At 43.7% G+C, this 22500-nt stretch overlaps 2 protein-coding genes across 3 annotated transcripts in view; both read left to right on the forward strand.

The window, feature by feature from the left end:
• The window catches only part of LOC119501893 (trinucleotide repeat-containing gene 6B protein-like), an 18971-nt gene extending 2378 nt beyond the window's left edge, over positions 1-16593 (forward strand). Inside the window, 21 exon segments of the mRNA XM_037792651.1 lie at positions 309-330; positions 1457-1897; positions 2085-4784; positions 4787-4957; positions 5191-5343; positions 5542-5732; positions 5900-5962; positions 6198-6353; positions 6543-6683; positions 7621-7821; positions 8051-8170; positions 9528-9712; positions 9714-9736; positions 10676-10828; positions 11036-11203; positions 11600-11746; positions 12632-12724; positions 13007-13222; positions 13473-13543; positions 14299-14438; positions 14531-16593. Coding sequence (XP_037648579.1) covers positions 309-330; positions 1457-1897; positions 2085-4784; positions 4787-4957; positions 5191-5343; positions 5542-5732; positions 5900-5962; positions 6198-6353; positions 6543-6683; positions 7621-7821; positions 8051-8170; positions 9528-9712; positions 9714-9736; positions 10676-10828; positions 11036-11203; positions 11600-11746; positions 12632-12724; positions 13007-13222; positions 13473-13543; positions 14299-14438; positions 14531-15122 — 6147 coding nt within the window. The 3' untranslated portion in view covers positions 15123-16593.
• A 2524-nt stretch (positions 16594-19117) lies between these two features.
• Positions 19118-22500, forward strand: part of LOC119501910 (casein kinase I) — a 14274-nt gene continuing 10891 nt past the window's right edge. For both annotated transcript variants that reach the window (XM_037792685.1, XM_037792686.1), the window contains exon 1: positions 19118-19349. The gene's annotated coding sequence lies outside the window, so the exon portion shown is untranslated. The remainder of the gene's footprint in view (positions 19350-22500) is intronic.

Below are 22500 nucleotides of genomic sequence, written 5' to 3' on the forward strand. Positions count from 1 at the left end.
TTACCTATATATTTTGGAGAGAATTTGTGTGATATTCCTGCTTCCATACACTTACTTGGCAAGGATTGTTTTTGTTGAATTGGAATATTTTTTTAGGTAAGGGAAGTTTTAGGGCTTAGATTTGTGTCATGTTTAGAACTTGTAAAATTAATATTCAATGCCACAGTTTTAATGTTTGCTTAAATATTGCCTTGCTAGTATATTTCTCAGTTGCAGTAGCAAGACCAAAGCCTTTTAAGGTTACACTTTTTTTTAATGACAAATTCTCTTCTGCCTTATATCTGACTCACTTATTCTTTCTATTTTAGGTGCCAGAACAGAAAATCAAAGGTATGTGTTTTTTTCTTTTGTTTTTGGCCCTGTTCAGACCTGGTATTAACATGCGTCCTCCTGAGCGATCCGATCACAAGTGGACAGCTTTAAGTACAGATGTGAACGCACTCAAGACGCATTGAGATCCAATCGCTCAAAGGTGATCTGGGCCACATATGGCCATATTCTTTTAGCAGTGTGTACGCGAATGTGTCTTGGGCCACATTGAAGGACCGCCTACTCAATTCGATAGACAGCAATAGACAGCAGCATGGAACAGCTTCTGTGCTCTACTGTATTCTGTCGGTACAACTGTATTTTATTAAAATATGTCATATCTAGACTCTATACATCTACAGACTATCAGACTAGGCACGCAAAGTGCATTATTGTCATACTGTCGGAGAAGTGTCAGTGTTTTTGTTCTAGTGCTTTGCACGGAGCTGACACCGAGCTCTGAAGCTCTGTGACTCGCTTTTGCCTGGCAAAGGCGGCAGTGCCGACAGCACAGAGGTCCCCGGGGGCCGTTGGTAAAATAACCATTTATTTTGATGTTACTAAAATGTACCCAAATTCACAAATATGTATGATATTACTACTGACACTCCAGTAATATTACGTCACGACTTCTGCTGTATTAACCATGTGTTTACTACGTGTTAATTTGCATTGCCTAAAGAGCGGGGAAGTGTGATGCGATCGCAAGTGGTCACTGGAGACGCATGTGTAGAGACATTCTAATACCAGGTGTGAACCGATGTACTTAAAGCTGTCCACCTGTGATCGGATCACTCAGGTCGCATGTTAATGCCAGTTCTGAACGGGGCCTTTGTCATCATCACACTCGTCTTCCTTTTATCACTCACTATTCCATATGATCATGTCAGTGGCATGATTACTATGTCTTGTTGCTAAATAAGCTTTAATCAGCAGTACCCTGTTCTTATAACTTTAATGTATAGTGATGACCATGGGAAATATTATATAGGGTTATGCACATATATGCTCATACTTTTGACCCTTAAATACATAAACCTTTCTTGAACTGTTAGCTATAACGAAGCTTAACCTACCTGCAGTTCAGTAACATACCTGTATTTGAGTCTACCAGTGGTTCACACCCTTCATTATGTGTGTATTTCAGTGCCAGAATCAGCCAAGCCCTCCTCTTCCCAGCCGCTCGCCACCCCAGGCTCAGTGTCCCCCAGCCCTGGCCCTGTCGCCCCCTCATCCCCCAGTCCTGGTGCAGCCGGGGTTTCTGCACAAGTTCCTCCTGGTGGCGGGAACAATGCAAAGCAGCGGACTGCTGTGGCCAACGGACAGCCCTCCTCCTCCCCCTCTGGAAGTCAGACCTCCCAGCAGCAGCGATACATGTCCAGAGAGGTTCCACCGAGATTTCGCTGCCAGCAGGACCATAAAGTGCTACTGAAGAGGGGCCAGCCACCGCTGTCCTCCATGCTGCTGGGGGGAGGCGGAGGGGAAGGGGGCGCGGGAGGGGTTGGAGGAGGCAGTGGCTGGGTGGCCGCCCCATCTCCTTCCTCGCAGGGAGCAGATAACCCCAATGCAAACACAGCTGGAGGCACAGGTGGGTTAATGTGTCAGAACAAAAAAGATTATCAATTTTGATCTGTAGTTCACTGAGTACCACATTTTACCATGCTTAGAAACGGCACTGTGCATTTTACAGTTTATGGTACATTCTGCAAGTCATTAGTTAGTATTGTTAATGCTGAAATTGTCAATAATGATTGGTCTCAATTTTGTCCATATAGATTCCAACCTGGGTTCATCCTCCGCTTCAACCCCCAACTCCTCCTCATCGTCATTATGTGTCGCTGCTCTGTCGTCTTCTTCTACTACTACTACTTCAACTTATGCAAATTCCACATGGGGGGCAGGCTCTGGCAGCCAGTCCTCTTCTCAGGGCTGCGGAAAGGTGATTGTGGATGGGACGGACCTGGGGGATTGGCCTAGCATCCTAGGAGGGGCCAAATTGAGTTCCGACGGGGCCGGAGGAGGAGTGCAGGAGCAAGACTGCCCTGGTAACAACAACAACAGTAGTGCCTCATGGAGTGAGAGAAACATCCAGCAGAAGGGAGGAGCAGTAGGAGGAGGAGCAGGGAACATGGACAATCCTTCCTCACCTCGTTCTTCTCCTCTTTCCTCCTCTTCCTCGCTTAATGAATGTGTTCAGTCAAGTGGCGGCGTGTGGGGCTCTTCCACCTCCTCTCAGGTGGAGGCAGGGCTAGGATCAGCAGCATTTTACAATTCCAAAGTCTCCCATCTTCTTCCTGGGCCTCAGGAGAGCCCTGTGGGTGGCAGCAGCAGCAGTGTCCCTGGTGCCAATTTCAACCCCAGCGTGAACCCCTCCGCCTGGCCCGCCCTGGTGCAGGGTGGGACATCAACTTCGGCTAGCGACGGCCTTCCACTACACTCGTCCATCACTTCAGCTTCCTCGTTCTCTGCCAGCACCACGCTCATCACCACTCACTCTCTTTCATCTGTGAATCAAACTGGTCTTCATCAGCAGCACACTGAGACAGCTGTGGGAGCCAGGTGTGGAGAACAGCAGCAGCACTTAGGAAACCTAGGGCCAGAGTTGGGTTCAGGCGGGGGAGCAAGAGGAGCAGGACCAAATCAAGAAGGTGGTGATGAGAGGGACTGTGGGCTTGCTGGTGTAGATGGAGAAGGGAGTGGTAATCTTTCCGGCTCGTCGTCTTCCTCCTCTGCTGCCTCTTCTTCTTGGAGATCCATGCCTCCAGTGTCCTCTGACCTGTGTGCGGGTGCCTCGGATGGGTGGGGTGGAGGAGGGACTGGAGCTCAGGGGCAGGAAGGGAGTGTGTGGGGCTTTGGAAGCAAGGGTGACAAGGCAGGGTGGGGTAGGGGAAATGATGGTAGCTCAAATACCCCAGCGGTATCTCAGGGAGCGTGGGAAGGAGGCAGTTCAGAAGCAGAGTGGGGTGGCACAGCGGGAGGTGTAAGTTCGAGTAACTTAGCAATAGGAAGTGGAAGAGGAGGAGATGGGAGCAGCAACAGCAGCAGTAGTGGAGGCAGTGGAGGTATTGGTGGCAGTGTTTTGCAGGACTCTGCCTCACCAAAGTTTGCAACTATGACAAAAGCTTGGGACAATCAGAAAGGGATAGAAAGTGGGGACGGGGCAGTTGGGGAGTGGGGTGGAGGAGGAGGGCAGGGTGAAGGCTCTGCAGGTGGAGCACCCTCGTCCTCTAGCGGAGGAGGGTCCATAGCTGGAAGTGGTGGAGGAGGGAGTGATAGCGGGAATAAGCAGGAGCGACCCTCGTCTGCACAACAATGTCCCGACCAGACCTCCAATGCTGATGTGGCCTTACTCAGCATGCTCAATCGGTCTGACCTAGACCCCAGGGTTCTGTCTAACACGGGCTGGGGGCAGACCCAGATTCGACAAAATGTGGCCTGGGACCTGGACACCGCAGCAGCAGCAAGAAACAGGAATGAAAGAAGCTCTTCATCTTCCTCTGCATTCTCATCAGCAACCATGAACACTACCACTAGTCGCGGCCCTGGGTACCCGTCTAACACCAGTTCAATAACTAACGATCCATCTGTTGGCAGCCCTGTAACGGTGAGGGATGGCTGGGATGGTGGTGCTACACAGTCCACCTGTGGTCCTCACATGCTTGGTAGCACTATAAGGAAGCCAGGAATGCCAGAAGAAGATATTGAGGGCAGCCAGGGGAAGGCAGTTGGAGGCTGGGGTGATCTCCCACCTGAAAACCAGGGCAAAGGATGGGGGACTGAAGAAAAAAAATGGGGTGATCACAGAGGAGGAGGAGGAGGAGGAGGAGGTGGAGGAGGTGGAGGAGGAGGGGGAGGAGGAGGGAACTGGAGAGACTTTGGAGAACAGGGTAGTGGGTGGGCTGATAGTCCAGAGGATAAAGGGACAGGGGGGTGGAAGGGGACTGGAAGAGGGGAGGCAGGTGGTTGGGGAGGGGACAGGGGACAGAGGGACTCTACACCTGGAGATGGGCGAAGAAGAGGTGGAAGCAGCTCTGATGAGAAGGGATCCTCCTGGGGTCATTTGGATGAATCTCAGCGAGGAGGATGGGGAGGGGGAGATGTGGGTGTAGGCAAATCCCACCAGGACTGGGGGAGTTCCAAGCCCCACACAGCAGCAGCACAGATACCAAACAGCCAAGTGGCACCAATGAAAGCCCCAAATCAACAGCAGCACCAATCACAGGGCCAGCAGCCACAAGGAGGTCCCATTCAAGGAGGGTGGAACAGCCGGTCCAATGTTGGAGGTGGCGGTCCACCATCCAAGAATCAGAACCAAAGTTCGGGCTGGACCTCCGGCCCAATCCCCCAAATCTCCGGGGGCGGGGGCGTGGGAGGGGGCGTGGGCGGGGGTGACTCCCTGGAGCCCAGTGGCTGGGAGGAGCCCTCCCCTCAGTCCATCAGTCGCAAAATGGAAATCGACGATGGCACTTCAGCCTGGGAGACCCAACCCGCTACAAAAGCAAGAATGTGAATTTGTGGGACAAAAAGAATGCTGCGCCTGGCCAAAGCCACGGTCAGCAGGCCCCACCACCATCCATCCAGCAACCACCAAGAAGGCAGCAGGGGATGCAACACAGCAGGGACGCAAACCCTGGCAATGCTGCAATGGGTAAGCAAAAGTTGTACCATTATGAATAAGTGTGCATTTGACAAACCACAACCAAAGTAGATAGAGCATCAGCTTTTGAAGTGTTCGTAAAGTATTGCTAATTTTCTTAACTCTGCCATCAATTTATGTCCACCTCGTTGACTTTTCCAACTCTTGTCATCAGAATGACATGTTTATGTTGCTATTTTTCTTTAGCACATTCTAAATGTGTGTTCAATTTCATCAATCTCCAGGTCCAGGCATGTGGGGAGGAGGTGCACAATCTGTGGATAATGGTACAACTACTTGGGGCCAGTCGTCAGAGGCAGCATCAGGTTGGGGTGATCCAGAGGAACCCAGCAAAGCTCCTGGCTGGGGGAACCCTTCATCCAACCCTGGTAAATCTGGTAAGAAGAGAAAAAAGAATGTGTGTAATTTAAAATATTATAATATCTGAGAGCAGAGTTGTTTACGCTCACTATCATTTGGAGATGCTCAAATCAAGCAACATTGCACATCTCTAAATTTGAAAGGGTTTCAGCATTTCCCAACAGAGGGAAATCTAGGGAAATGACATGACACTATCTGTTTTGATTTTGCTGCAGGCACTAAGTCAATGGAGAGCTGGGGTGGGAAGGGAGAGGGCTCTGTCGCAGCCTCCCGTCACCCCAGCTGGGATGAGGAAGATGATGGCAGTGGCGGAGTCTGGAACAGCGCCGGCTCCCAGGGTAACAGCTCCTCCTTCAACTCTGGAGGCTGGGGTCAGACTCATGGAGGAAAGAGAGGCAACATCAAGGTAGGGAAAAGGAGGTTCTAGGACACACAGGAACAAACTTATATGGCCTCTCTTGGTTCATTGCATCAAGACACATTTTAAGTTCTCATTTTGTTGAGTAACTTTCCTCATTTGTTTTTTAATTTCCTTTTTTGACGGAGAGTAATGTTTGAATTTCTTTCCTAAAGAGTGGAGGAGGGGACAGCTGGATGAACCCAGTGTCACGCCAGTTTTCAAACATGGGTCTTCTGGTAAGATGTTAATCCACTAATAATAATCTTAATATTTCTAGCTATTGGAAACAGCAATTGTAATGTGTTTATTGATGTTTTACTTTAATGTCTTGTCATATTGCTGTTTTTCCTAAAGATACTTAATCAAAACTTGTCACCCATATTGATAATGCTATTATGATGTATGGATTATCAGTGAGGCCTCCGTTACGGTCCTATGAACGAATGTCTTCATGACTCTGTTGTTTCTTAGGGTGATGACCCAAGTCTTGACAAAAAGATGGAAGGAGACAAGAGAGGAATAACTGACTATAACGGAGAGATGCGGAGGGGAGGAAGAGGCGGAGGTTACCGCATGCCTAGTTCCAAAGACATGGGTCCCGTTGACATGGGGCCCTACGGTGAAAAGGTACGAGTCTGTAGTGCCAGCGAGTATTTTACAAGTTATTTTACAGACCTACCATTTTGTATTATAGTGTCATCTTTTTTATATCAACAATATCTGCTACATTGTGCTAACCAGAGGACTTAGGGTGAAGAAACATTACACACATTACAAATCCATTGATATTGTTGTGTGGTTTCCATTGTACTCCAGATGGGTGGCCACGGGGTGTTTATTGGCAGCGGCGGCGGAGGGATGCCTCAGCCTCGAGGGATGCACCAGCCTGGCATGCATCCAATGAACCCCTCCCAGGGTTTACGTGCTCAAGTGCCTCCTCCGTTCCTGTCTGCTCAGGTCTGTTGTCTTCTGTCTCTGATGTTACTATTAGTTATAATGAATTAAGGAGAGAGTGAGGGAGGGTCTCCTGAGTCCTGCCAATGTTGACTTCACATGAGCAAAAGTGTTGGTTGGTATTGTATGACTTTCACTACTAACTGAATAATGCCCATAATGCTGCCCGATAGCTTTGTGGTCTGGCAATGAATAGCATAGCCACAAACCTGTGGCTTTCAGAGGGTAACTTTTAAAAGACTCTTAACAAAATGTTTAGACATTATGAAATAATCTACTTCATTCTTTTTTATTTCCATGTGTACTGTATATTAACTGTTTATTTAATTGTTTTATTTTCCCAGCAGTCCTCAGTTCTCTGTTTATCAGGCATTTTGTAAAATTGCCAAACAGGATATGACACATTAGTTGTCTAATTCATCTGGCCTGAGACAGTAATCCAGGCCCACACTTGTTGCAACTTGAAGCCTTGACTTCAAAATTGTTTTCTACTCTATGGACGTACAAATTTCTGATCAATACAAAAATCAACCCCTAATTTCATTAAGGGGGAAAAGTTTCTATAGTCTTAAAAAAGTAGAAAAAAAGACACTAACGGAAATCTAAAAATGAAAAAAAAAAAAAAAACAATAGTCACAATACTCAAATCATTCATATCAACCAGGAAAAACAACAAGAGAAATATATCTTAATGAGAACACCTTTAATGTACAGAGCCCTCATCTCCACCAAGGCTGGACAGTGGGTGGCATTCTTTCTCCTTTATCAATAGTTTTTGATCCTATGCACCTGTCACTAAGACTTTATGGTGTGCAAGAACATTTTTTTAATTAACTGTGAATATAAATTTGTATAGACTGGATTGTCCCCGTTTCTCATATTACTCTTATCAAGTGTCTGTAACAACAACCGTATATAAATAAATTCCTGTGACGTGCAGGTGCCGGGTCCTATGCTGAAGCAGATGCCCTCTCCCAGTGGCAGTGTGGGTGGAGTGGTTGGAGGAGTAGGAGGTGTCGGTGGCGTTGGAAGTGTCGGAGGGGTCGGCGGGGTTAGTGGAGGAGTGTTCCCTCCTCAGATTTCCCCGCAGCAGCTAGCAATGCTCAGCAACATTTACCCCCACATGCAGCAGTTCCATCTGGTACGTGACTGAATGGTTGATTGCTGACTGATTCATCACATTGAAATACATATTTCACCGTTTTGTACAACAGTCTGACTTTGTTTAACTCTTTATTGGTTTATCTTAAAATACATGGTGACTTGTAATAAACCCATTTCCTAATGATATACTCAGATTGTCTGTATGTGACCACTTGCCTATGTATTCTTATCTCCTTCTCTGACCATTTCTGCCCACCAACCCACAGGCTTGTCAGCTCCTGCTCCAACAGCAGCAACAGCAGCAGCAGCAGCAACAGCAGCTCCTGCAGAACCAGAGGAAGTTCCCTCAGCCTCAGCCTGTCAGGCAGCAGCCAGACCCACAGCAGGTGATCATGATCATATTCTATACCATCAAGGAGAGGAAAACATGCACAGTCTCAAAATTGTTTGTGGTGCTGGGAGTAGATAAAATGGTGGTGTGTGTTCTTTTAAACACCACCAAATCAATGTGATAGGATGATTGGAAGTGTCTGCCATCCCTATTGGTTGCGGAAGTGACATCATCACATATCGGTGCAATGGATATGTGATGAAGTGTGCGGGAGCAAGTCATTTTTTTTGAAAAAGTACATATTCTATACCATACCATTAGGACTTCTGCTGCAAAAAACTGTTCTTTGGAGTAGGGCTGCACAATTAATCGAATATTAATCGCAATCACGATTTGGCCTTCCCACAATTAAATGAAAATGATCGACTACGATATTGACGTTTAAAATGCTCCGCTCATACATTACTCTGCTGCATAAATCAAGCGCTTCCTAAACTTACAGCTAGAGATACACCGTCAATCAGCAGCCGATATATAAGAGTTTTTGCCGCTCGCACACACGTGTGCAACTGCCACATGATGGTTATACGTCGGCACACAGCGGCACAGTCAGTAACGTCGCACACACAACATGTCGTCGGTGTGGAAGTTTTTCAGTGTGAGTGAAGAAGACATAAAGCTGCAATTTGTCACAACTACAAGTCCAAAATAATCCATGGAGGAGCAACCTTTAAAATCATTTGGAACAACTAACTTAAACAGACACTTCTATTGTAATTTATCCCCATGGTGCTGCTCAGAGTAATCGCAGTGACCGGCTCGTCTGCCGACAGCACGGAGCACATTATGATACATTCAAGCTCTGCTCAGTAGAAATGAGTATTGGGTGATGGTAAATTCTACGCTATCATGATGCGTTCTTGTAAAATGTCGTTTTTGGCGAGAAACTTGAATAAATCCAGTTGTTTGAAGGAGATGTTTTCACAGGGATATAAAATAGATAATGGAGCGAGAGCTATGACCTGTTTAACTTCCCAGCACCAGCTCTAAGCAACTTATAAGATATGATTAGAACTAATGACAAGATTTTTTTTTTTTAATCAAAGCAAATATTTGAATAAAAGTACAATAATTTATTTCCTAATCATTGGAATTGTGTGTTTCTATGCAAATAACCACTATAGATGACAATAACAAAGTTAAAGGATAGCATTTAGAGTTTTTGACGGTTGAAATGTAGCACAACATTAAAGTGAAAGCGGGATTTAAATGGGAAATTGCAATAAAATATTTTGTCCCTAAAATGTATGAATAATCGTGATCTCAATATTGATCAAAATAATCCTGATTATCATTTTGACCATAAAGTTATTCTGATGGTGATTTATTTTCTTGAATCTTGTCCTCCTCAGCTGGCAAGGATAATGGCTATTCTGCAGCAGCAGAGACAGCATCAGCAGGGTGGAGTTGGAGGAGCAGCAGCAGGAGGAGGGAGCTCCAAACTGTCCCCCTCTCACCCGGGAGGAGGCCTATCCAAACAGCCCATGGTAGACCCCCTTCCACATCCTGGAATGGGGGGGCCTTATCAGACCTTCATGCCAAACACAAGGGATGTACTCTGGTGAGTCCAACAGGCAAATTGTTAGACTCCATTGGTTAGATGTGATGCAGTCAGTGGTATAGGTAACTATAACAATAAAACTAGGTTTGAAGTTTTATGTTTTAGTGGTACAAAATATCATTTTAGAACCTACCTTAGGGTACAAGAAGTCAGCAAATCAGTCCAGTATCCTATCACTGGTGTGTCTGATTGGTGGCAGGAGGCTAAATAACGCTCCAAACTTGCACTAAATTTTGGCGAGGAAAAACTGACATGGCCATTTTTAAAGGGGTCCCTTGACCTCTGACCTCAAGATATGTGAATGAAAATGGGTTCTATGGGTAGCAACGAGTCTCCCCTTTACAGACATGCCCACTTTATGATAATCACATGCAGTTTGGGGCAAGTCAGAGTCAAGTCAGCACACTGACACACTGACAGCTGTTGTTGCCTGTTGGGCTTGAGTTTGTTATGATTTGAGCGTGTTTTTTATGCTAAATGCAGTACCTGTGAGGGTTTCTGGACGATAGTTGTCATTGTTTTGTGTTAATTGATTTCCAATAATAAATATATACATACATTTGCATAAAACAGCATATTTGTCCACTCCCATGTTGATAAGAGTATTAAATACTTGACAAATCCACCTTTAAGGTACTTTTTGAACAGATAAAAAGATGTGCGATTAATCACAATTAACTATGGACAATCATGCAATTAATCGCGATTAAATATTTTAATTGACTGTCAGCCCTAGTATTTTTGTTTTAAATGCCCATCTCTATTACCTTTGTAATCATTGTTGCTAAAACAACGGTTCTCCATTTTAAACGGCTCCTAGTCTTTAGTACTTGGTGCAATCCCAGTGATACTGAACACAAATTGAACACAAATTGTATTGAACATTAGTTGACTGTAATGTGCTCATGAATGTTTGTGTTTTTTTTTCCTGATTGTCAGGACTTGCCCCTGGTGGTAACCTGTCAGGACTGGAGCTCGGTCCTATGATGGGAGGGATGAAGGACACAGGAGGACAGCAATCCCGCTTCAAATGGATGATGGAGGGACACTCCCCAGCTCCATCTCCCCCTGACACAACCCTTCACAAGAATGGTAGGTTTACAGATGGTTCATAACATGATTTTTGCAAAGGCAAAATTCACACTTAGGGAAAGCACACCTCCCAGGCTGTTGTCAATCTGGTCTTTACTGTGTTGGTAATCACCTTCATTCACAGTGTATCTGAATGAACCACTGCGATTCATTTGTTCACGTCAGTCTGTTTGACCTCTTGTTTCCCTCTTGTGTGCCGTTCCCAAGGCCCTTTACCCAGTGCTATAAAGGTGAGAGGAGGATCCCCTTACTCCCAGTATGAAATGCTGGGCAGTGATGGTTTGGGGATTCCCCCTCAAGGCTCTGCAGACAACTGGCACCGAACCCCTGGGAGTAAAATGGGGAACAAACCTGCCACATCCAGCTGGCCTCCAGGTAAATACGTCTTTCTCTGCTGCATGTTCCCAAAGGACGATGAATTAGGATCAGAGAAGGAGTAGACAGTAGAAACTTGAATGTCAAGTCAGGCTCAAATATGCAGGAAGCTGTATGTTTATTAGACAGGTGTCAGTGTGTGTGTGTATGCATACTGACTCAATACTTCTCCATCTCAGAAGCTATTATTTTCATTTAATGCCATGCTAAAGAAAAGAACAAACTAATTACATTTATTTGCTTCTAATTCTATTGCCACCCAATATGTACAAATGTTAGGTTAAAGATGAGAGGAATCTTAGTCAAATTGTCCCCAAATAAACAAATCCGCAACCAAAATAACAATATAGCATATAATTTCAATCTATCAATATGTTTTCTGTTCTCTAATGACAGAGTTCCAGCCCGGTGTGCCCTGGAAGGGAATCCAGAGCAGTGGAGACCCAGAGTCTGACCCCTACATGACCCCTGGTAGTGTTCTTGGCTCCCCAGGACCCCCGAGCCTCAACGACTCTGACCACCAGTTACTGCGAGACAACATAGGTATCTGACTGAACGTGCCCAATATTTTGAAAACATGCTCCAGTGCCATTTATTGACAGAAAGTCTAAAGGCCCAGACACACCAACCCGACATCAAAGAACTAGCGGCGACGAAGGCCGACCGTTGAGTCGCCTCACGTCGCCTTTGTCTTGGCCAAAAAGTTGCAGTTGAACACACCGCAAAGACTACAACCAACGGCCAATTAGCACGTACGTTCTGCACCTGCGTGAGAGGAAATAACTCTCCACACCAGCAGGTGGCGGTAGTCTGTATTCGTCATTCAAAAAGGGAAACCGGAAGACCGACATTGGATATACAAGCCGTTGTTATGATACGTTCATGAAACGAAGCGGAGTATACGGACCATTTTCACACCACTCTCACTCACCACTTAGTTTTATTCCAGATGGCCATGTCACTGTGAGAATATCCATGTATTGGAATGATCAGATGAGATGAAGATGAAAAATGGGAAAGAGCCTTCTGTGTGTGCCCTCTTGACTTAATTCGCTGGCTTGCTTTCCTCACTTCCGTTTCTCTTCTTGTGCACTGATTCCCTTAAGCTGAACAGCCAATCAGAGCAATTTCTCTCACTGACGAGCTCCGCCACCGAATCAACATGCTGAACCGGCCAAAACAAACTCTGACACGGGCAGACTAGAGCCAACAGTGTGGAACACACCGCAACAACTAGGCCAACAGACGCTCACCAACAGCCCCAAACTGGTCGACGGCCGACCATCGGCTTGGTGTGTCAGGGCCTTAAGGGCAAAGGTTTGACAGTATTACTCACAGGCTCCATCTGCTGTCGAACAGTGCTACGGCTGCCCTGTCTTGTTTATCATAGGATGTGTTACTTTCAGATAACCTTGTAATGTTTCGTAGGGCCAAACCCCTCCCTCAACACCTCGCTGCCTTCACCTGGTGCCTGGCCCTACAGTGCCTCAGACAGTCCCCTCAGCAATGCACACAGCACAGGTACGTGGTTTGATTTTATATATATTCTTTATTTCCTTTTGCATGTAGACTTTTGAATCTCCTTCATCTCATTAGCTCAGTTGTTATTTGCTTTTCAATGTCTTTGTTTCTGTTACTATAATTGTGTTTGCACTGTATTTTGCTGGCGTACAAGTTAATGCTCGTTCCACAAAGATGCCAAAGGAGATTGCTGTACTGCGTCCTCTCCACTCCCATTTCTGTGGTCTGTTTGTCGAAACTCATTTTCCCCCTCTTTCTCCCACCTCCCCATTTCCTCCTCAGGAAAGTACTCGGAGTACAAGCCCAGCTGGCCCCCAGAGCCCATCGGACAAAACAAGTTGTGGAAGACCAATCGCAACAGCTCACAGCTGCCACGCCCCCCTCCTGGCTTAACCAATCAGAAGCAGGCCTCGCCCTCCCCTTGGGGTAGCGGAGGCCCGCGGTTGGCCCGGAGCTGGGGAGGGGGCGGGATTAATCAAGAGTCAAGATTTGGGCCAGGTACTGTACTGAAAAGATTTAGATTATTACATAACCATTGTCAACTCATGACTTAATGTTACAACATATAGAAGAAGCTCTTATTGACAGTGATATGGAGACTCGGGTCTTACTATAGTATCATGAAACCTAGCATTAAAGTTGTCTTTTTCTAAATAAGGTAATCTTCAGCATATTCAATGTGTTTGTCATCAACTATGACATCCTCTTTACTGTTTGTCTCTTCTCTTCTTTTCTTTTTCCCTTACAGGCTCAGCTTGGAGCGATGGCATTGCCTCCAGAGGCAGCTGCTGGCTGCTGCTGAGCAACCTGACACCCCAGGTAAGGAGTGGCAGAGCCTGAGAGAAATGGAAATCCTCAGAAGTAAATTATAAACTAAATGATACTATTTTCAGAGATTTCTTAGCAAAAGGGACTAATTTAAAACATAAACAATGTCGCCACCTGTAAGCCTGCTGATAGTGCAGAAGGATGAGGAAAAGATGTGACAGGAGTGTGCCATGCAAGCAATGTAGAATCAAAATGTTCTCACAATCCTTCATCACAGCAGAGTTGTTCATGGCTATACGGTAAAACAGCTGTGCCAGACAGACTGGTCAGGGTTTGAATTCAAACACGTTAAGTCGCTGCGCTCATTCATCTGTATTCCCCTTCAGTCTGTCTTATGCAAATGAGGCGGAATGATGCGTGACCCAGCTGTAATTGGATTGTGAAGTTGGATGAGCCATTTAATCAATTAGGGCTTACACAAATGACACTTGCATGACACTGCTCTGGGAAAGCATATGAATTAAAATGTAAGTCTAGACAAAGTTTTTGTTTCGGTCTTATAGATTTTACAATAATCCATTTGGCCTAACTCGCTGCTTATGTGCACAGGCTTGCACAACTTGTCTATCTCACTGTAAGTGTTACAGACTGATAAAGCCAGAGTGTACAGTATCACTGCATTATTTATTAATACATGGTTCTGTTGTGTAACCTCCTAGATTCCCTGACCTTTCCCTGTCCCTATAATTGATCGTTGTCACATCACACACACAATCTTTTACATTTTTTTCTTTTTTTCCCCGTAGATTGATGGCTCCACGCTGAGGACTATCTGCATGCAGCATGGCCCCCTGCTGACCTTCCACCTCGGCCTGACCCAGGGCAGCGCTCTGATTCGCTACAGCAGCCGGCAGGAAGCAGCCAAGGCCCAGGGTGCACTGCACATGTAGGTTAACCTGTAACCTCACTAATACACACACACACACTTAACGTTGAAAATGTCGATCTAAAGTGCCTCGTCTTGTAAATCCCTCTCAGGTGTGTTCTGGGCAACACCACAATCCTGGCGGAGTTTGTGAGTGAGGACGAAGTTGCTCGCTATTTTGCACATTCCCAGGCCGGAGGGCCAGAGGGGGCCAGCTCAGGAGGGCCAGCAGCCGGTGGGACGCAGGGTTCATCTGGAACGGGCACAGCTGTGGCCAGCAGTGGAGGGAGCTCCCCGGGGAATGAGCGGGCAGCAGCGGGCACAACGTCAGGTGGAAACGGAAATGGTGGTGGTGGTGGTGGAGGAGGAGGAGGAGGGGAAAGTGGAGCAGCGGCCCTTGGCGGTGTGAGGTCCTCTGGCTCCTCCTGGCAGAGTCTCGATGGTACAGGCAGTTCTTCAGAAGCCCCCTCAGCCCAAGGACCCGGGCTGGGGATATTTTCCCAGTGGAGCACCAACGGGGCAGGGGAGGGAGGAGGTGTCGGGGGGGTAGACTCTGGGAGGTCTGGGCTCTGGGGCGGCATGACTGCGGGGTACCCTGGCAGCAGCCTGTGGGGAGCACCGCAAATGGAGGAAAGGCACCAAATGGACAGCCCTGCCGCATTGTTGCCTGGCGACCTGCTGGGGGGAGGAGCTGATTCCATCTGACCAGCCCCCTCCATTTGTACGTGTAGGTTTGGACACACTGATACAAAATACACTGGGATACATATGTACTTACTATAGCACACACACACACACACACAAATACATTTACATGGTATGCATATTTATGTAATACACGTATACACACATATACATGCATATTAATGTGCACACACATCAAGCAGAAATGTGAGACATGCTTACACACATTCTCGTGGCCAGACTTAAGCTATTATATAAACAAATGCAGGGACTGTTAGATGTGTATACAGCCTTTTTCCACAGATGAAGATTTCAACTGCTTAGACTTGAAACCTGAAAAAGAATGAAAAGTCAGTTGGTCTCAAAGACTTGACTGGATTGCAATGTGCTTAGTAAAATAGGGGACTTTTCAACAGATTTACATACACATGCACACACCAAATACAGACAAGCCTTCAGACAGATGGGCACTGTAAACAGCATTACCTTCATCGTATAAGAGAACTTAAAAACTACTACATGATGTGAGGTTCAAGTGCAGTTTGTATTCACGTCCCCTTAAAAAAAACGGGAGACCGAATCCAAACACATGCAAACAGCTCTGATTGAAAACAGAACTGTATCTTACTGTGTATGTTAAGTTTGTTTTTTTTCTGTTCGTTTGTATGTATGGTTTTAATTTTTTGAACAGTGAAAAATATTGAAAAATGTCATTGTTCTGTTTTCAAAATGCTGACCTCCTACTGTTGTATCTCACGCACTCTTTTCTCTGTTATTCTCTCTTGAACATGTTTGTTACTGTTGCAGTGATAAATGTTAAATTGCTGGCAGTTTGAGGCTATGTTGCATTTCTCCATGTGTCGACACTGTGCGCAGCAGTGTCATACACACTATATGGACATGAGTATGAGTGAGACTGAGACCAAGTAAGTGGATTAAACCACCACAGTTGTTGTGCGCGTGTGTGTGTGAATGTGAGGATAATGTGTGTGTGCATGTTACTGCCTGTCATAATGTGGGCAAGGCTGCTTACTATACAGAAGGTCTATACAAAAATGTTTTGAGTGCATTCGGTTATACTGCTGACTGTGTGTTAAGAAATATTGGCACTAATGCTTTTTTTTTTTCTCTCATTTTAAGTTTTTTTTTTTTTTTTTTTTTAGCAGACTTGTCTTTTTTATTGTCCGACCTGCAATAATAAAAAAGAACATTTTAATGACACAAAGAGCTGAAGGCATATGCGTTGAGTAAATGGACATGCCAAATCTTATCAAACTGTGTGGAGTGGGAGGGAGGGGTGGGCCGGGTTGTTTACAGATGCAGAGTAAGAGTTACCGTACGTTTTTAATGTTCTGTTGTTGTGTATTCGTTTTAAATTAAGACAGGCTTTAACACTCCTGTTCAGTGTTTTCGTTATGAGATTTTACAAAGGAAAAATTTATTTAAACAAATGAGAACAAGATTAATAAAGATGAAAGTATTGGCTTCTAAATTTGTCTTAGTGGTCATTTTTGTGTGTGAATTTAGGTATCTGGATGCTGGTTTAAAGTACTTGTTTTTGTGTTGAGTACCTTCTATGTTAAACATCCCTTTTTCTGTTCCTCTGTTGAAGCCTCTGGTGATCACACAGTGTATCAGCAGCTGTTATAATGTGAACACTAAGCACTGCACAGTATGTTAACAATGAAAAACAATGCTTTGTGCATGTTACAATGATGAGTATGACAGAATTTACATAAAGGGAAAGTCGTAAAGGCTGTTCATAGACGTGGCCACAGAAAAACAAGCCAGTGTGTCCATCTGTCACCCTCTCATTGCCATCCACGGACCAATCCTATTTAAGACCCACGTCATCCTACAGTAAGCCACTGCTCACCGTATGAAATAAGTTACCTTCTCTGATGCAATAATGGGGTTTCCTTGTGGGTAAATGGACATAATGTTGCCAACAAAAATGGTATTATAGACCACAATTTTTTTTCCCATAGATTTAAGCCTGACTTTAAAGGATTTCCTGACATTATGTGACAGCACCATTCTCAAATATGTGCTGATAACTGAACATAACCACATTTTTCAGTGGTTGAATGTCGTACATTTACTCAAGTACTGTACTTATACAGTTTTGAGTTACTTGTACTTTAGGAGTATTTCCATTTTCTGCTACTTTCTACTTCTACCCCACTACATTTTGGAGGCAAATATTGTACTATTTACTTAAAGTTTGCTTACAGAATGTTTTTTGAATCATTGGGAAAATATTCCATAATAACCTTTCAGCATATTGTAATTCAAGTGTTCTGAGAGAAAACTAGACTTCTCTACCTCTTCTTGGCTCCGTTTTCAGGATTTAAAAAAATCTGTGACGGGAGACTTTGGCCAATCACAGGTCATTTCAGAGAGAGAGCGTTCCTATTGGCTGTGCTCCGGCTGGTGGGCGGTGTTTGGTATTTCCTCAACAGACCTCAACATGGCTGCCGGGTCATAAACGTTCTCATTTTACAGCTAAACAGTACACTACAAGATATTTCTGAAAACATTTGAGGCGGGAAATAGTTATTACAGTAACAGAATATTGATTCATATTGATCAGCGATGCCTAGTTTGACCGTTTGATCGGAGTTTGTGAGTGATTGACAGCTGTTCAGAGAAGGCAAGGCTCCAGCTCGGCTCTGATTGGTTGTTTTCCTTCGGTCTGTTAAATCTTGCAGATGCCGTTAGGAGCACCGGAGGAGACAGAGGCACATGACTTTTTTCAGATTACCTGTTTCATGTACTACTGTCAGAAAATATATATTTGATAAAAATAACTTTTTTTTAATCATATTTGCTCCATTTCTACCCACTACAGCTTTAACTACATATATATGATAGCTGTAGTTACTTCACAGATTTAGATTATGATGTATTATTATAGGTTAAACTATTCAACAATATATAAAGTAATTAAAATAAGCTCCACATTTACCAGCTGCAACATTAAAGTGATGTAGACATTAATGCATCAATAATTATAATCTGATCATATAGTAAACAATATTCTGAAAAGGAGCATTCTGCATTATGAATACTTTTATCATCTGGATCAGGTCTGCTTAGTGTCCCCAGATTCAGAACTAAACATGCAGAAGCAGCGTTCAGTTTTTATGCACCAAATATTTGGAACAAGCTCCCAGAAACCTGCAGGAACAACTCCAACTCTGAGTTCTTTTAAATCAAAGCTTAAGACTTTCCTGTTTGCTGCTGCTGCCTTTTATTAAACCAGATAATGATCTTATATACTGCACTAGAGCGTTTACTCTTGTGTGTTATATTCTATTTTAGATTCTATCCTAGCTTTTATTTTTATCTTGTTTTTATTTTCTAATCTTTAATGTTTTTATAACTGTTTTAATTATGTCTTAATGTTCTTTTGATCTTTGTCGAAATGTTCTTGAATGTTTATGTAAAGCACTTCGAATTGCCCTGTTGCTGAAATGTGCTATACAAATAAAGCTGCCTTGCCTTGCCTTTTACATTTGGTACTTAAAGTGTATTTTGATAATACTCTTGTACTTTCAGTAAAAGTAAGATTTTGAATGTGGGACTTTTACTTGAAACAGAGTATTTTTACACTGTAGTATTGCTACTTTTACTTAAGTAAAAGATATGAGTACTTCTTACATTACTGACAATTTGTAGGACACAAGAAATTCCCAGATGCTTAGTATGTAAGTTACCAACCAATAAATAAACTTTATTGACCACAGAATGATTTCTCATTATTATTATTTACAGCCATTATAGCATGATGTGTGTGTGTGTGTGTTCCTGCTAGCATAACACAACCATTAATAACTGCATTGTGACTCAAAATGAGAAACAGGAAGAAACGAGATAATTAATGAATGGTCAAATTTGATATAGCAGTTAGTTGTGACGTTTTTCCTTTAATGACTGTACCCCCTGATATCCACAGAATGACATCATCGACGTGGTGAGCGGAGCGCGTTGTTAAGTAACGAGAGAGAGAGAGAGAGAGAGCGAGAGCGCGAGCGCGAGCGAGAGAACGGCCCAGTGCTGCTGCTGCTGGAGCTGCTTCATCAGGGACTATCAACAGGGAGTGCAACCGACGACAGAGCTTAAGAGCTGGGGGGTATGAGAGCCGTCAGAATCCGCGCCATCCTCCTCAGCCCAGGCCCGTATCCGACTGACAACCATCGGATCAGAAGCTCCACGGAACCAGCTCTCGGACGAACCCAATATCGGGTGAGTGGTGTGTCGGGGAGCCATAGAAACCGAGGGGGAAAAAGAGGCTCTTGGTTCGGCCGAATCAGAGTCTCGTATTCACGGCGTACACAGTGGAGAGAGAGGGGGAGGGGGCGAGTTGTAGCGATGGCTTCATCTACAACAAGCTAGTCCACAACAACATACATGGGTGCGGTTATAAACTAACATACACACATATGGAAGTATGATATATAACGATTGCGTTCATATATCATTTAATGTCGTAGTGAGTAGTCTTGGTGCAGTACGTTACGTCTCACGGTGGGTTAACGTATTTCTACTAGCTTAGCAGCTAACAGTGGACTAAATACCTTCTGTTTATAACTTAAAGCGTCTGTAAATGATGCAAACTGCTCTTTTTAAACGTCTTAAATGTTATTAAATGTCGCTATTATTACTTGTAGCGTTCATAATCATAACTTGACTTTGCTATCTTGTCAAAATTGCAACCAGGACACAGAGCGACATTTAGTCTGGACATCTGCCATTTTACAGTTAAAACATATTTAATGTAACTTGTGCAAGTTGTGTTTGTATTAATGCATTTATTGTGGAGTCTGTAACACATGAGCTGACTGTAGAGTGACAGCTGTCTGTGTGAGAGAGGAGAGGCGGAGCAGTGCTCTTGTTTTTCATGGGGATTGTGAAATCCTCTCTCTGGCTTTTGGGACTCTTTTGACACTTGTTTTGGTTTATTTAGCCACTTCTTCCATGTATGTGACTGATTTAAATACAAAATTATTATTATTATATCACACTTGTGATTTATGGAAGTTTTTATTGGACTTTATTTTAGTTGTAACCCACAGAAGACATTCCACAAATGTGTACCGTCATCTGCAAATATTTCACTATCCACAAACATTTATCTTTGTATTTGTGTTGTTAGGTCACATTCACAAAAATACAGGGCGATATAATTTTTAATTAATAGTTTACATGCAAAGGTTAACTCAGTCAATACTTTTATTTGCAAAGAGATGTGCCCTCTCAAAGAAGTGCTATGATGTTGGATTTTACAAGGACTGTGATAAACGCAAATACAGATCTGATGGCATAAAAAAGTAAAAACATTTTTACTCAGATTTAATGTATCATGATCGTATCGCCAGATTGTTGCCAATACACAGCCCTAGTTGTAGAGAGTCATTGCTTTGGGACTATTATAAATCACCTGAATCCCTATGGAAGTTTTTATTGGACTTTAATAGTAGTAACCCACAGAAGACATTCCACAAATGGGTACCATGATGTGCAAATATTTCACTATCCACAAACATTTATGTTTGTATTTGTGTTGTGTAGAGTCACATTCACAAAAATACAGGGCGATTTGCAAATACGCATAACTTAACTCTGTAAATACGTATTTTAAGGTTTACATGTAAAGTGATATATACACATTTATGCATCCATTTCTACACGTGGAATGCTATTTGCGCATTTGCAGATCGCTTCCTGTGCATTTGTGGGCCATGTGACATTTGTAACTTTCCTCCAGAATTTTGTCCGATTGGTACCGCAGCAGATCTGTAGATAATAGTTGTAATCCACAGAAGACAATTCACAAATATGTATCATGATCTGCAAATATTTCACTACCCACAAACATGGTCTACAACTGTGTGTTTATCACTTTACATGTAAACCTTAAAATACGTATTTACAGAGTAAGTTATGCATATTTGCAAATCGCCCTGTATTTTTGTGAATGTGACTTTACATAACACAAATACAAAAATATATGTTTGTGGATAGTGAAATATTTGCAGATCATGGTACACATTTGTGGAATGTCTTCTGTGGGTTACAACTAATGAAGTCCAATAAAAACTTCCATAGGGATTCAGGTGATTTATAATATTCCCAAAGCAATGACTCTCTACAACTATAGGGCTGTGTATTGGCAACAATCTAGCGATACGATCATGATACATTAAATCTGAGTAAAAATGTTTTTACTTTTTTATGCCATACTATACTAATACTATAGATATTTTCTCTAGTGTTGATGTATATTTATTGTATATTTACTGTTCCTGTGCATTATCTGGATAACCTGCTGCTGTAACACAAGAATCTCCCTATATGGGATCAATAAAGTACATCTATCCATCTATCTATCTATCTATCTATCTATCTATCTATATATATCCATATGTATAGATGGTTTTAAGCACAGTATACCACCTCCTCGGGACATGCTCCTCCAAGACTCCCTCCTAACCAGCAGATATTTACTGTGGCATGTTAACCAGTCCAGTCCTGTAGATGTTACTACCATAATGGCACATGGTGCTATGCAATGTGTGCAAGGCTAATTCCACTTGCTTCACATCACACAGGCTATCTCTGTAAAATCTAATAATGCATTCTTCACATTACTGCTAAGTTTTCTCTATGCATGTCTTTGCAATACCAACTTCCCCCTTGCTAAGCTTTTCAGAATAAACACACAAGAGTGTTATGCAAGTGAAGACCACATGGACACGGTCGTAAATATGCGGTGAAACACTGTGCGGTTCAAAATTGTGTGTCGTCGTTCCTGTACCAAGCAATTAATCAATTGTACTTACTGCGTAGCCTTGTGATTAATGGTACTCCCTAAACCAGGTCCCTGACTGCAGCACACGAGACACCCTCTTGGTGTAATGAAACCTAACCCTTTATTAACCCAAATCCATCTGCCTCCAGCACATCCACTATGGCAGGTGGGCCTCTCATCAGCTAGTTGACAAGGTCTAGGGCCCTACATCTTACAATGTGTTGGCTCAGTTGACGTTTTTACTTGAAATGAGGGCCGTGCAATGTGAGTTGTTTTTTGAGTTTGAATCCTTTAACAAGGCTCAGATGATCCAAGATGATAGTACGCCAGCCATCGTCATTGTTTTAAGTAGTTTTAGAGCTGGTGTCTGCAGCTCTTTTTTTAATCCAAGTGCTTACAATCAAGCAAAGTAACTTCTGGCATAATTTATGTTGCGATAAGGAGGTTCTGGATGAAAGCAGACTGACTGCAGAGCACTGGTCCTGCAGAATTGATGACTCTTCTGCTAGTTTGAATTGGCATGTCCACAAAACTGAGGTTTCTGAGAATGCTTTGTTTTGCAAATTTCTGCGTTGTCATGAGACT

Source organism: Sebastes umbrosus, chromosome 14 (genome assembly GCF_015220745.1).
Source record: "Sebastes umbrosus isolate fSebUmb1 chromosome 14, fSebUmb1.pri, whole genome shotgun sequence".
Classification (NCBI taxonomy): Eukaryota; Metazoa; Chordata; class Actinopteri; order Perciformes; family Sebastidae; genus Sebastes; species Sebastes umbrosus.